General features: G+C 51.3%; 2 protein-coding genes across 3 annotated transcripts in view; one reads left to right on the top strand and one right to left on the bottom strand.

Annotated features, from left to right (window-relative positions):
• Positions 1-14,687, bottom strand: part of PPP1R1B (protein phosphatase 1 regulatory inhibitor subunit 1B) — a 155,452-nt gene that overhangs the window by 65,801 nt on the left and 74,964 nt on the right. The window lies entirely within an intron of this gene.
• Positions 266-13,344, top strand: MED1 (mediator complex subunit 1). The gene is made up of 17 exons (XM_062629809.1): positions 266-349; positions 1,928-2,034; positions 2,595-2,673; positions 3,203-3,257; positions 3,386-3,518; positions 4,242-4,270; positions 4,629-4,700; positions 4,961-5,035; positions 5,503-5,576; positions 5,930-6,019; positions 6,969-7,080; positions 7,380-7,504; positions 7,714-7,832; positions 8,459-8,660; positions 8,836-8,931; positions 9,040-9,145; positions 9,795-13,344. Exons 1-17 carry the CDS (start codon positions 322-324, stop codon positions 13,042-13,044), a joined length of 4,752 nt encoding a protein of 1,583 aa, XP_062485793.1. The 5' UTR covers positions 266-321; the 3' UTR covers positions 13,045-13,344.

The raw sequence follows: 14,687 nt of genomic DNA, 5'->3' as shown, positions 1-14,687 counted from the left end.
ACCTGGCGGGGTGATAAGGGTTGGGGGGGGCGGCGCGCACTCGATTTCTCGCGAGAGCTGCGCCGCTCCCACTGGAAGCCTATTGGACCGGGGGAGGGGGCGGAGCTTGCACGCACGCACCCCTCCCCGCGCGCACACGCTGCTCTCGCGAGAGGGAGCGAGACTCCCCTCCGCGCGCGCTCCCGCAGCCATGGCGGCCGCCGCCGTGTGAGGCCCGAGGGGCCCGGCCGCGGCTTTCCCCCTCCCCTTTCCCCAGCCCCGTTCCCCTTCCCCTCCGCTCCCCGCGGCCCCGCTGCTGGGCCGCACAGCCCCGCCCGCGGCATGAAGGCGGCGCCCGGCGGCGCTGAGGGTGAGTGAGGCGCTGGGGCTTCCCGCCGGCCCTGTGAGGAGACGGGGGGGGGGGGTGGTGGTGTCGGGTGTCTGAGGCACCGGTGACGGGCTGGGGCTGAGGGGCCTACACAGGAGGAGGAGGGGGGAGGGCCGTGGGCTTTCTCCGGCTTCCCCCCCCCCCCCCACCGGGCCTGTGTGGCTTCGTGCTGCGTTGGTGAGGCTGCAGCTGTGATGGGAGCTTCCCTGTGAGAGTGCTGAGGCGCTGGCACAGGGTGCCCAGAGAAGCTGTGGCTGCCCCATCCCTGGCAGTGTTCAAGGCCAGGTTGGACACAGGGGCTTGGAGCAAGCTGCTCTATGGAAGGGGTCCCTGCCCGTGGCAGGGGTTGGAGCTGGGTGAGCTTTAAGGTCCCTTCTAACCCAAACTGAGCTGGGGTTCTGTGCTCTTGCAGTTCTCTCCCTGTGCTTAACAGGATCTTATCAATGCATAAACACCTTGAGGAGAGCCTAAAGCAGGGGGAGCAGAGCTCCCTTCAGGTGGGAACTATAGGCCATGGGTGCAAGCTGAAAGGTTCCACCTGAGCACCATGAAACACTTTATCACCAGCACAGAGGTGTGATGGAAGCTCCATCCTGAAGCCACCAGGACATGGGGCTGGGGAGCCTGTTGTCAGTGGCCAGGAGTCCTCAACCGTGTTAGCTGAACCAGCCAGTGTTTGGTCTTTGGTTAGTCACTGACTCTCTGTCCATTCTTTTCTCTCATCAGAGAGATATTCTTTCCTGTGAGGGTGCTGAGGCACTGGAATGGGTTGCCCAGGGAGGTTGTGAATGCTCCATCCCTGGCAGTGTTCAAGGCCAGGCTAGACAAAGCCTTGGGTGCCATGGTTTAGTGTGAGGTGTCCCTGCCCATGGCAGGGGGGTTGCAACTGGATGATCTTAAGGTCCTTTCCAACCCAAACTATTCTATGATTCTATATTATTCCTAAGAGTGGAGCTTTCTCTAATAGCTTGTAGACCCACGCATTGCAGATGGGAGTCTATGGGATGGGAGAGGTGTTTTGTAAGCGTGAGTTGGTTGAGATTTGTGCCCCCTCCAGTTGCCTGCTGCTGCTTTCAGAGCCGTGCCCTGGCTCTAGAGCAGCACAGAGGAGCCTCCAAGCTTGTGTCTCACACCAGCGTGGGGCAGTGTGTCTGCTCACAGAACCCATCACAACTGGCAGTTGGACCAATGTGGTTGAGGTTTTTGGTGAGGGAAGGGTCTGTGAGGATCTTCAATGTAAACAAGCTGGAGGATTGGATGTGAGAATGGTGATGGCGAATGCAGGAAACAGAGCTTAACCTCACTTCTGTAACAGTGTTTTGTACACTGTTACACTGCCTCAGACCATGTATCTTCATTTTATGGTCCTTGAGGTTTTGACAGCTTGTGATAGAGCCTACGTATTGAGCTCATGGGGAGAAATCAGCAGTGAATACATTTTATGAAATCACATTTAGCTTCAAGGTGGAAAGGCTTTTCATTCCAACTGCCCGGCTGTTTTATTTGTAGCACTTCGAGTGTTGTCTTCTTCTATGTTCTCAAGAGTGCCCTGTCTTACAGAGACGGAGAAGCTGAACAAGATGAGCACCCTCTTGGAAAGACTCCATGCAAAGTACAACCAGAACAGGCCCTGGACAGAAACCATGAAGTTAGTGCGTCAAGTCACGGTGAGAGGTGCTTTCTGGAGCTCCTGGAGTGGCAGTGGTGGTGTTGCTTTGTTAGATCTCTTCAAAGGGCTGCCCCTTGCTCTTTGGGGATCTTGGGGTTTGTAAAGCAATTTGCTCCCATTCAGTGATGTTCCAAACTCGGCGCTGGCTTTGGCAAATGAGGGTTTGAAATAGTGGGAGGAAGGAGGAGCAGGAGGCAGGGGAGAGCTACAACAGCAGCTTCTACGTGCACTGAGGTGTTAAAAGTGTGCCTGACTCCTTGTTTCTGTGTTGTCTCTCGTGTAACTCTTAGCTTATGCCTATTTAAAAGGTGCTCCAGTCTGTTCTTCCAGATGAGCAAGTTGCTTAAAAGCAAATAAATCAATCCCAGGCCTGCTTTTGTTCCCTTCTTCCAAAGCAGATAGTGTTCTCCTACAGGAATCAAAATGCAGCTGTAATTTGGGGAGGAAACTAATCAGCTTTTCATTACTTCAACAAACCTCCCTTGACTGAACTGTGATGGCAATAACTCCTGCTACTGAGTGAGGCACAAAAAGCTGTTTCTCTTCTCTCTGACCAAGGAAAAGCGCGTTGTGATGAACTCAGGGGGCCACCAGCACCTGGTGAGCTGCTTGGAGACACTGCAGAAGGCCTTGAAAGGTTGGTGCATCCTGTGCTCAGCAGTTGGAGGCCCCCAAACCAGGAGAGCAGTGAAGTGGCTGCTGGCACATCTCACCGTGTTCCTCCTGTGTGTGTGCTTATGTTTGGGCACCTCCTCTCTGTGCCTATGGAGACTCTCTGTGGTGCTTCTGTTGTGAAAGGAGAAAACTTGTGAGTGGGAAGTACTAAAACGTGGAATGGTGAAAGGAATGGCTTTAGTTCCCTTTTTTGCACCTGTATGAGAGTTTGAACTTGCTCTTTACATCGGCCTGGCCACTCTTCTGAAAACAGACCTGAATTCCACTGGGGGAATAAAATCCCTTCTCTCCTTGCAGTTCTGGGAACGTTTGGTTCTCTCTGTTCAAGCTGTTCTGCCTGTGTTTTGAGTGCAGCTCATGTTGCACATGTGAAGGTGTGAGCAGACGTGGGAGGGAGGAACTGGTTGAGGTTGGGTTTAATGCTGATGTCTCATTCCTGGGGAGGTGTTGAATCGTTTCACTAAGCCTTGTTTTCTGCTCTCCCCATCTAGTATCTTCTCTGCCTGCCATGACAGATCGCCTGGAGTCTATAGCTAGACAAAATGGGTAGGTCTTCTCCTTTAGTTGACAGCAAAGGCTTTCCCTGTTCCTCTGCACCCATCATGCTCTCACTGCTGCTTTGGTTGGGTTTTGTGTGCATCTCATGGCAATTTTTGTTTTGGTTCCTATGGAAGGCTGGGATCTCACCTTAGTGCCAATGGCACTGAATGTTACATCACTTCAGACATGTTCTATGTGGAAGTCCAGTTAGATCCTACAGGGCTGCTGTGTGATGTCAAGGTGGCTCACCATGGAGAAAACCCTGTGGTATGTATCACTGACCAAGGTGAGGGTGATGTCTGCGTGGTTTTGACTCCCTTTGCTTTGAGCACAGGAAATGGATTATATTTAATGTTTCCCTGCACCTACCTTACACCTTTACTGCTTGTTCTAGTGGCAAGGGAAATCCTCCATGGAGTAATTCCTGTGGGTTAGCCTGGTTGATGTATGTGTGCGGAACCAGTTTACTGCTGGTCTTTCTTTCCCTCTGAGTGGTTTTACAGCTGCCAAAATCAGCTGTGGACATTTTCACTGTGTTTCTGGAAGCAGGATATGGAAAATAAGCTTAGAAAACTGAGATCTGCAGATGGGAAGTACAAAAATGTGGCATGCTGAAAGGAAATTATTTTCCTCCTGTACACGGAGGAGAGTTTGAATTTGATGCTTGTATTGTCCACTCTTCTGAGAACAGAGCAGTTTTTAGTACCTCTGTATAGAAGATCACAGTTTTCAACTGAAAGCTTCATGATTTCAAAAGTTTATTTCAAATGAGTTGTTTAAGCAGAAAGAGAAGTGCTTAAATCTGTCCTAGAGGAGCTGAGGGACAGAGCTGGAGCTGGAGCAGTGTGGAGTTGTGAGCACTGTGTTGCTGCTCAGGAAAAGCTGCTGCTCAGGAATGTTCCTGTGCTGATGTTTCACAGTTGCTGTGCTGCACAGGGACTGAAATCACTGTGCTGACACTGATCTCATTCTGTCTTCTTCCCTTTCCAGAGCTGTCCAGAACTGGTGCAACATCTGAGGTGAGCATCAGGAGTTTGTTGCGTTTTTGGCAGCCTCTCTTTGCAGTAGTGATCCCACGCTGGTTTAGGTCTGGAAACGCAAAATGTTTCCTTCCCCACAAAGTCTCTCCGTGCCTTCAGGGGGTTTTCTGGCTTTGGTTCACCTCCTCCTGATCCTGAGTGCTGTGCCCAGTATCTTCAAAGCCACAGGGCAACATTCCCCAGCCTCAGTAAAGCTGGACCATGCTGAGAATATATTTTGTAGCTTCCATGTAGCAAAAGTGTCTTCTGAAGTGACTTAGTGTCTGTATTAATGTCACCTTTTAAAACAAACCCTTGTGTGTTACAAGTTTGAATACATCTTAACTTTGCCTTTCAGAGAGAAGAACTTTGATGAGTTTTCTAAGCATCTGAGAGGACTGGTGAACCTGTATAAGCTGCCAGGAGACAAGTAAGTCTAGGATGTATTTATTTACTGCCACATATATAAAATAAGTGGGCAAGTTTTACTTCTGTGCTTAAATATTCATTGTGTGTGAGCCCCCTGACCTCCCTACCACAGCTTGCAGTGAGTAGGGAGGGTTTCATGTGAAGTGGAGCTGCAGAGTGACAAGTGATCCAAGTCTAAAGGCTCAGGCTGATGGCAAGGCCTTCTTTGCACAGTTCCTTTCCTTTGTTCTGACATTGTTTTGTTGTTTTATTTCTCCCCAGCAAACTGAAAACTAAAATGTACTTGGCTCTGCAGTCCTTAGAGTTGGATCTCTCAAAAATGGCAGGGATGTACTGGTAAGGACCTCTGTGTGGTTTGGGGTTTGTTGTTGGTTTGGGTTTTCTTACTAACACTGCATCACGTGGGCTGATTCTGATTGTGCCACATACTGCTTATGTGGGAAGTGTCCCGTCAGTGCCTGTCTAGTCTGTCATTGCTGCTAAGAAGATGCTGAGGCTATAGAGGGCCTGTGGGAGCAAGGGAATGAGAAAGAGAGAAAAAGTGCTTAGAGCTTTCTAGCAATTCCTTCTTAACTGCAGAACTCGATTGCAAGAAAGTCTAAAAGGCAAAACATGAAGTTTGTAGCTGGCTGGATTAGTGGTAACACGGTTTACAGTAAGAAACTGAGAACCATTTGACCTTCTTATACTGCTGTAGAGCCTGGGCAAACAGCCGTGCTGTGAAGTTTAAGGTCAGTGGGACTGGAGTTTGGTTTCAGGTATGACTCTGGCTTGTTACAGACTTGTGGTCGCCTTTCTTGCAGGCAAGCCACCAACGCCAACCCCTTGGACAAGATTCTCCATGGCAGCGTTGGCTATCTCACCCCCAGGAGCGGAGGTACCTTTGAGTAGTGCTTATAAAAGGAAAGAATCAAACTTACTTTGTTCAGAGTCCCCTTTATGGACTTTGGTTTCACCTGAACTGCTGGAAATTAATGGGCCATGCCAAGCAAAGAGGGACAGGGTTGACAGGGTTGAGTGTTTGTGACTCCCACGTCATGCAGAGGTCCAGCTTTGCTTTACAAAGCCACGCAGATGGACACGTGTGGATCTGCCAGCAGAGCACAGCTCTTCAAGGCCACAGCTCTGCTCAGTGTGTGCTGTGGCTCAGTGTGAATGCTGTGTGGCTGTGGGGGTTAATAGTGCTCGGGGTGACTTGTACCCTCAAGTTCAGCAGCTTCTCTCCCACAGGTCTCCTGATGAACCTCAAATATTACGTCTCACCCTACGATTTGTTTGAAGATGGCTCTGGAGCCCCTGTTATTTTACATGAGAACAATGGTAGGTCAGCTTCAGTGAGGGCTACTGCTGCTTAGAGGAGAAAAGAAGACAACTCTAGCAGTCTCACTGCCCTCTGCTGTCACCCTGTCACACAGGACAGTCATGGGTTGACTTGCAGAGGACATGGGTTCAATAAGCCTGTGTGGAAATGCTGGTGACCATCTTCTCGTGGGTGTTCTGGAGTTCAAACTAGACTGCTACCAAAGGGGATGGGGTGCACACAGAGCCTTTTTCCTTAGGGTGAACTTCATCCTTAACATGGGTTCTGTTTTATTGTGTTTCTGCCATCTTACTAGAAGGTGAAGTTCTATGCATGGACATGGATATCTGTGTCTCACTGAAATGACAAAACCAAGCAGCTATTCAAGCTGAGGCTGCTCGTGGGAGAGGAGAGGGTGAAAGTGTCCGAAATCATGGTTTGTTTTGCATTGTAAAGAACATACTGCAAACTTACAAATGTATTTGGAGTCTCTTTTAAGAATGATGCAATTGGTTCACCTTGCAAGAGAAAAACAGAACATTAGGGAGTAAAAGTAGTTTGGCTGTAGGTCAGTTTAGTGATAAAGTGAATGCTGGAAGCTGCCTGGTGGAGGAAGTAAGGTATTTCAAGGGGGGAATGGCCTTAACCTGCCAGAGGGGAGACTGAGATGAGCTCTTAGGCAGAAGCTCTTCCCTGGGAGGGTGCTGAGGCGCTGGCACAGGGTGCCCAGAGAAGCTGTGGCTGCCCCATCCCTGGCAGTGTTCAAGGCCAGGTTGGACACAGGGGCTTGGAGCAAGCTGCTCCAGTGGAAGGGGTCCCTGCCTGTGGCAGGGGGTTGGAACTGGATGAACTTTAAGGTCCCTTCCAACCCAAACCACTGTGTGACTCCATGATTTCCACATAGTGATGTTTCTCACATAAAGCTGCTCTGGGTTTATCGTTGTGTTTGTTTCTTGCTCCCTCTCGCAGTCCCTCGCTCGCTGGGGATGAACGTGTCGGTCACCATTGAGGGCACCATGGCCATGTACAAACTTCCAATCGCCCCACTCATCATGGGCTCCCATCCAGTTGACAGCAAAGGGTAAGCAAAGGACACAGTGCTCAGCACCCTGGTTTTGGTTGCACGTTCAACACTCAGGCCCCTGTTGGAGTCAGAGTGGGGAGATGGCTGTGTGATGTCAGTGCATCATGGCACTGTCTTTAGCCAAGAAATCCCTATTTCAGGCATGTGACATGCTTTTGAGGAGTACTTTAGTTGGTAAGAAGGTCTAACAGCCTGCTTGGGTTGGAGCAAACAGGAAATTGGCTGGGTGGTGTTGGCAGCAGAAGCCACAGCCATGCCCTGTGTCTGATAAGGTCCTGTGTTAACCACTCTTTCAGAACTCCGTCGTTCTCGTCCATCACTAGTGCCAACAGTGTGGATCTACCAGCTTGTTTCTTCCTGAAATTCCCACGTCCCATCCCAGTGTCTCGAGCTTTCATTCAGAAGCTTCAGGGCTGCACAGGTGGGTGGCAGATCTGTCTCATAGCTGCTCCTCAGCTTTTTATTCATAAACTGCTGCTTGTTTTGAATGTGTGACAGAAAAATTGCTTGAGGTTTTATGCTGTTGTCAGGAAAACCTGGGTAGGTTTCCTCTGTGGTAACACCTTCTGTGGCCCACCTTCTCCTTCTGGCTCCCTGGTGCTATCATTCTGTGCCATCTTGTGCCCTCAGGTATTCCGTTGTTCGACACACCACCAACATTTGTGCCCTTGTATGAGCTGATCACGCAGTTTGAGTTATCCAAGGAGGCTGATCCAGTACCTTTAAACCACAATATGCACTTCTATGCAGTAAGTATCTTGTTACAACCAATCACTGGAATTCAGATACAAACCACAGTAATTAGAATTATAGAATCCCAGCCTGGTTTGGGTTGGAAGGGACCTTAAAGCTCATCCAGTCCCAACCCCTGCCACGGGCAGGGACCCCTTCCACTGGACCAGCTTGCTCCAAGCCCCTATGTCCAACCTGGCCTTGAACACTGCCAGGGATGGGGCAGCCACAGCTTCTCTGGGCACCCTGTGCCAGTGCCTCAGCACCCTCCCAGGGAAGAGCTTCTGCCTAAGAGCTCATCTCAGTCTCCTGTTAGAAGCAGGAGAAATCCTAATTCTTAAATTTGTCAGTGGTGGATCTCTTCTTAACTTCAGAGGGTTTCTCTCTACATCTCAAGGGCTGCTGCACTGTATGAAAGCAGTTTAGTGGGGACAATGAGTACTGTTCAGCTCTGATACTTCTGAGGAGCCAAAAAACGTGTTTTGTTTGTTCAGATTGGAAGGCTGTGTCTTCCTTGTTACTCATTTCACCCAGAAAGGTGGCTTTGATGTCCCTTCCATCTGGGGCTTGCTTTTCCTTCCTGGAGGTCTGTTACTGCCTTGTACTCAGCAGGAGTTGGAGTAAAGCAGGAATTGTTTGTCAGGCTCTTCCAGGACAGCAGCACTGTTACTTTCTGAACAAAGATGCTCCTCTCCCAGATGGAAGAAGCCTCCAAGGAACTCTGATCAGTAAAATCGCCTTCCAGCACCCAGGCCGGGTCCCACTCATCCTCAGCCTCATCCGGCACCAGGTGGCCTATAACACCCTCATCGGCAGCTGTGTCAAGAGGACAGTGCTGAAGGAAGGTGGGTGCAGCAGGTGGGGATGGGGAACCCTGGGTGATGGGCCCAGGAAATGAGGTCTATGCTTTCCTTTTCCCTCTGCTTTTCCCTTTCTTTCTATATGGGAGCATCGAGCTGGTGACTGGTTCGTGCTCTGTGTTCCTTAGTTGAACAGCTCCCATGTCCCCGTGTCTTTCAGATTCCCCTGGGATCCTGCAGTTTGAAGTCTGCCCACTCTCTGACTCCTGTTTCAGTGTCTCCTTTCAGCATCCCGTGAATGACTCCCTGGTCTGCGGTAAGTGGAATCAGGAGGAGCCAGGAGTGTGTTTATGGGAAGGGTGGCAAAGTTCCCTTCCACTGCAACCAGGAGTTTGATCCCTTCCAACCTCCTCCTCTCTTGTAGTGGTAATGGATGTGCAGGACTCCACGCATGTGAACTGTAAGCTCTACAAGGGGCTGTCTGATGCTCTGATCTGTACAGATGATTTCATTGCCAAGGTTGTGCAAAGGTAAGCCAAGGGTTTCTGTGCCCCCAGGAACTCCAGCTCATACAATGTACTCTGTGTCAATCTCATGTTTACCCCAATGGGTTTGGAGCTGTCCTGTGTGGGGGTGAGTCTTGGGAGTGGTTGTTTGGATGAGAGGAAAGCTGGAGCCCTATTGAAAACCCCATTCCAGGCATTCAGCTGTAGCTTCTTGTATTTGAATGCATGTCCAGGTGCTTTCTCATGGGGGTGGCTGCTTTCTGAGTCTTAGAAGACGTGGAATAGCTCCCAGCAGTTTGTCTTTACACAGACCTTTCACCAGGGTTCCTCTACTGTTCAGAACACAGCAGAATGGGAGCAGGGCACTGCACAGGCCTTTGCAGTGAGAATAGCTGCTTCTGCTTGCAGAACATTAGAGGCTCAGCTCTCTTAGCCTGGCTCCAGAGTAGAGCTGCTCCGGTCCTTGCAGCATCTCCATGGCCTCCTCTGGGCTCGCTCAAACAGCTCCATGTCCCTCTTGTGCTGTTGCCTCAGAACTGGACACAGCACTGCAGGGGGATCTCCCCAGAGCAGAGCAGAATAGAGAGGGAGAATCAAGTTGTGATAAGGTCTTGTTGACCATGGCCATTGGGCAGCAGAGCGCACACTGACCCCTTTGTGTTGTGTCTTGCAGGTGTATGTCCATCCCTGTCACCATGAGAGCAATCCGGAGGAAAGCAGAAACCATTCAGGCTGACACACCAGCCTTATCCCTCATTGCAGAGACAGTCGAAGATATGGTGAAGAAAAACCTCCCCCCAGCCAGCAGCCCGGGGTATGGCATGACCACAGGCACCAACCCCCTGAGTGGTACCACTACCCCAACCAACACTTTTCCTGGGGGGCCCATCACTACTTTGTTTAACATGAGCATAAGCATGAAAGAGAGGCATGACTCGGTGGGGAGCCATGGGGAGGACTTCAGCAAAGTGTCTCAGAACCCAATTCTCACCAGTTTATTGCAGATCACAGGCAATGTGGGCTCAGCCCTTGGCTCAAGCCCAACCCCTCCCCACCACACACCACCACCAGTATCCTCCCCAGCAAGCAACACCAAGAACCACCCCATGCTCATGAACCTTCTGAAGGAGAATCCCCCTCAGGATTTCTCCAGCCTCTATGGGAGCAGCCCTCTGGAAAGGCAGAACTCTTCCTCTGGCTCCCCCCGGATGGAAATTCCTGGGGGGAATAAGCAGAAGAAAAAAAAGTCCCGCGTGCCAGCCGACAAACCCAAGCACCAGACTGAGGATGACTTCCAGAGGGAGCTCTTCTCAATGGATGTTGACTCCCAGAACCCCATTTTTGATGTCAACATGACTGCAGATACCCTGGACACCCCCCACATTACTCCAGCCCCCAGCCAGTGCAGCACTCCTCCTGCTACGTACCCCCAGCCCATCCCTCACACGCAGCCCAGCATTCAGAGGATGGTTCGGCTCTCCAGCTCGGACAGCATCGGTGCCGACGTCACCGACATCCTCTCGGACATAGCAGAGGAGGCTTCCAAGCTCCCCCCCACCACTGAGGACTGTCCACCCATTGGTACTCCAGTGAGGGACTCTTCCAGTTCAGGCCATTCCCAGAGTGCCCTCTTTGATCCAGATGTGTTTCAGAGCAACGCCAGCGAGAACCCCTACACGGACCCTGCGGACCTGATCGCGGACGCTGCCGTCAGCCCCAACAGTGATTCCTCCAACCATTTCTTTCCCGATGGTGTAGATTTCAACCCTGACTTGCTCAACAGTCAGAGTCAGAGCGGCTTCGGGGAGGAATACTTTGATGAGAGCAGCCAGAGTGGAGACACGGATGATTTCAAGGGTTATGCATCCCAGGCTCTTACTACTTTGGGGGTGCAAGTGTTGGGGGGCGATGGGGGGGACAATAAATTCAAGGGGAGCACTCAGTCTGACACGGTAGACTTCAGTATTATTGCAGCTGCAAGCAAAGCACTGGGGTCCTCGGACATCATGGAGCACCACAGCGGAGGGCAGAGCCCTCTGCTGAACACAGGGGATTTAGGGAAAGAGAAGTCTCAGAAACGGGTAAAGGAAGGCAATGGCTCTGGAAGTAACATGGCAGGAGCCGGGATAGACGGGAAGCCTGGGAAGCGGAGCCGGACGCCCTCCAGTGATGGCAAAAGTAAAGAGAAACTTCCCAAGCGGAAGAAGCAGGAGACAGATGGGAAATCCCCGTCTCACAGTTCATCCAACAGGCCTTTCACACCACCAGCAAGCACAGGTGGGTCCAAATCTCCTGGGAGCTCGGGCAGATCTCAGACTCCTCCTGGTGTAGCTACTCCTCCTATCCCCAAAATCACCATTCAGATCCCAAAAGGAACAGTGACTGTTGGCAAACCGTCTTCGCACGGCCAGTACACAAGCAGTGGCTCCGTCACCTCCTCCAGCGGCAAAAGCCATCACAGCCATTCTTCCTCCTCCTCCTCTTCTTCCTCCTCTTCAACCTCAGGCAAGATGAAAAGCAGCAAATCGGAAGGGTCTTCAGGCTCCAAGATGAGCAGCAGCCTCTACTCGGGCCAAGGCAGCTCGAGTTCAGGGCAGTCCAAAAGCTCAGCCCAGTCAGTGGGAAAACCGGGATCCTCCCCCATCACCAAACACGGCCTCAGCAGCGGCTCTGGGAGCACCAAGATGAAACCTCAAGGGAAGCCATCGTCACTTATGAACCCGTCCATGAGTAAACCAAACATCTCCCCATCTCACTCGAGACCCTCGGGAGGTTCTGAGAAGCTTGCTTCTCCCATGAAACCAGTCCCAGGTACTCCGCCATCATCTAAAGCGAAGTCACCGATCAGTTCAGGGTCTGGAGGCTCCCACATGTCTGGGACTGGCTCAAGCTCAAGTATGAAGTCGTCTTCAGGAATGGGATCCTCTGGGTCGATGTCTCAGAAACCACCTCCTTCATCGAATTCCTCGACGGCGTCCTCATCTTCCTTTTCATCCAGTGGGTCTTCCATGTCTTCGTCTCAAAACCAGCATGGAAGCTCCAAAGGCAAGTCTCCAAGCAGAAACAAGAAGCCATCTCTGACTGCAGTCATAGACAAGCTTAAACATGGGGTTGTCACTAGCGGGCCTGGTGGAGATGACCCAATGGATGGACAAATGGGGCCAAGTTCCAATTCCTCAAGCCATACGATGTCCTCCAAACACAACATGTCTGGAGGGGAGTTCCAGGGCAAACGTGAGAAGAGTGACAAAGAGAAATCTAAAGTCTCTGTTTCTGGGGGATCTGTTGACTCTTCCAAGAAAACTTCGGATTCTAAAAGCGTTGGAAGCACCGGCGTGGCCAAAATCATCATCAGCAAACACGATGGTGGTTCCCCCAGCATTAAAGCCAAAGTCACTTTGCAGAAACCTGGGGAAGGAGGTGGGGACAGCCTCAGGCCTCAGATGGCTTCTTCCAAAAGCTATGGGTCCCCTCTCATCAGCGGCTCGACCCCAAAGCACGAGCGCTGCTCTCCCAGCCACAGCAAGTCGCCTGCATACACTCCCCAGAACATCGACAGCGAGAGCGAGTCGGGCTCCTCCATAGCAGAGAAATCCTACCAGAACAGCCCCAGCTCCGACGATGGCATCCGGCCCTTACCCGAGTACAGCGCCGAGAAACACAAGAAGCATAAAAAAGAGAAGAAGAAAGTGAAGGACAAAGACCGGGACAGGGAGCGGGAGCGGGAGAAGGACAGGGACAAGAAGAAGTCGCACAGCCTGAAGCCAGAGAGCTGGTCCAAGTCGCCCATCTCAGCTGAGCAGCCTCTGGCCATGGGCAGCAGCTCCATCCTTGCTTCCGAGCGTCCGCCCCGTGCCAGCCCCGAGTTCCTCATCGGGGAGGAGGACGATGATCTGATGGATGTGGCTCTGATTGGTAACTAATATCCCTAATGCCTGGAAGAAATGAGCTCTTGCAGGCTCTCCAGGTTCCACATCCCCCTGCAAACCTGCTGCGCTGCTCAACAGGCTGTGTGTGAAAAGGGGGGAACAAAAAGTATTCCCAAGGATCTCCAAAGACAAAGGAAAGCACCAGTGCCAGCAGCTCCCTCGGGATCCAGGTCCTGACTGTGGCCTTCACCCTGCTGGCGCTTACACTTGGCTTTAATAAGTATTAATAACCCCGTTAGAGTTCAATGGGTGTGAAGCAAAGTGTATGGGAACAGACCCCAGAGTGGTGCAAGCGGAATCGGGCTGTTCTGAGTCCCTCTTTCCCTCATCCCACTTGGAATCAAGTCGCTTTTTTATCAAGGAAGTTTGATGTTAGGGCTGGATTTTTAAAGGGTGATTGGAAGGAAAAGAAAACAATAAGGTCTGATATGATTCTTGTGGCATTTCTTCATTCAATGCCCAAGCCAGTGTGGGGCTGAGCAACTTCAGCTTCCCCAGATCTGAATCCTGCTCCGTGCTCTGGTGGACTGCAGGATTCAATTCCCAGCCTGGTGATGAAGGACTGCTGTCTGTGTTGGACTTCCCTGCTGGTTTAGCTATTTATTCAGGTGCCAGGATGCCTCAGTTCTACTGGTGTGGTGCAGAGCCCAGAGAGCCTCAGGAACTGGTGAAGTTGTGGAATGTGTTGGAGCAGATCTGAATGGAAAAGGGACTCTGTTGCCTTCAGCCTGGAGCTTCCCCCACTGCATCCCTGGAGCTGTGACCTGCATCCTGGTCCTGCCCACAGTGCTTCCCCGCTATGGATGCTTCCAGTGATGGCAATAGGATGCCTTGTGCATGGTCATGGCCACAGACAGGGCTTGTCCCGATTCGTGAACCCTCCAGGGTTTCATGTGGGGGTTTGCTTTGTTTTCCTTTTGTTTCTGGTGATTCTGGTACCACTCACAAGTGCTGCTGCCTCATATCCCTGCTGGAAAAGCACCCCTGGCTGCCCCTCCTGGGAACAGAGCTGGGGCAGAGCAGGGATTTCCCTCAAAGATGGCAATTTTTCCTCTTTTGGCTGGAATTGGGAGCATGACTCAGGCATCCTTTATGGTCTTATCTTGTGGTCCCTGAAAGGAAAAGAGACTCAGGAGAGGGTTTTATTTTGCCAAGCAGTTCAGTGTGATTCACTGAGGAGGAATGCAGGAAATGAGAGCTCTGGGAGCACATCTTCTGAATCATGTACCTGCTCCCAGGGGGTTTTGCTATTGATTCCCAGAAGCCAGGGTTTTCCCAGTGGGATTGGGATGAAACTTGATGTTTTGGGGAAGATTCCACAGAGATTCCTAGTCCGCTCCCAGCAAGTTGCTGCTTTAAAGCTTATTCAAAGCTTTTAATTGTAGGGATTTTCCACCTCTTCCTCCTGCCTTCAGTGGAATTCCAGTGGAATTCAGGATCCTGAATTTCCCCAAGCCCCTGCATTGCTTTCCCTTGTATTTCCCACCATTTCCTCTTCCTGGTTTGCAGCCTGTAGCTTCCCCTTTCAGATCTCCCATGCACCAAGAAGATGGGAATGTGGTAAATCAAAGGAAGTCAGAGTCAGCCTGTTGGAGCTGTGGGATTGCAGAGGATGGAGGGAAGAAACTCATCCGGGA

Source organism: Pezoporus occidentalis, unplaced genomic scaffold (genome assembly GCF_034315485.1).
Source record: "Pezoporus occidentalis ecotype Australia unplaced genomic scaffold, CSIRO_AGI_Poc_V1 ctg341, whole genome shotgun sequence".
Lineage (NCBI taxonomy): Eukaryota > Metazoa > Chordata > Aves > Psittaciformes > Psittacidae > Pezoporus > Pezoporus occidentalis.
The sequence above is the reverse complement of the archived record's forward strand: the minus strand, read 5'-3'. Positions and strand labels throughout refer to the sequence as shown.

What these genes read in the sequence shown, in the direction of transcription:
- MED1 (XM_062629809.1), top strand. Translation starts at nt 322, where the DNA reads ATGAAGGCGGCGCCCGGCGGCGCTGAGG. An exon ending in ACTGCAGAAGGCCTTGAAAG is followed by an intron (nt 2,674 to 3,202) that starts GTTGGTGCATCC and finishes CTCCCCATCTAG; the next exon opens with TATCTTCTCTGCCTGCCATG. An exon ending in ACAATATGCACTTCTATGCA is followed by an intron (nt 7,833 to 8,458) that starts GTAAGTATCTTG and finishes ATTGTTTGTCAG; the next exon opens with GCTCTTCCAGGACAGCAGCA.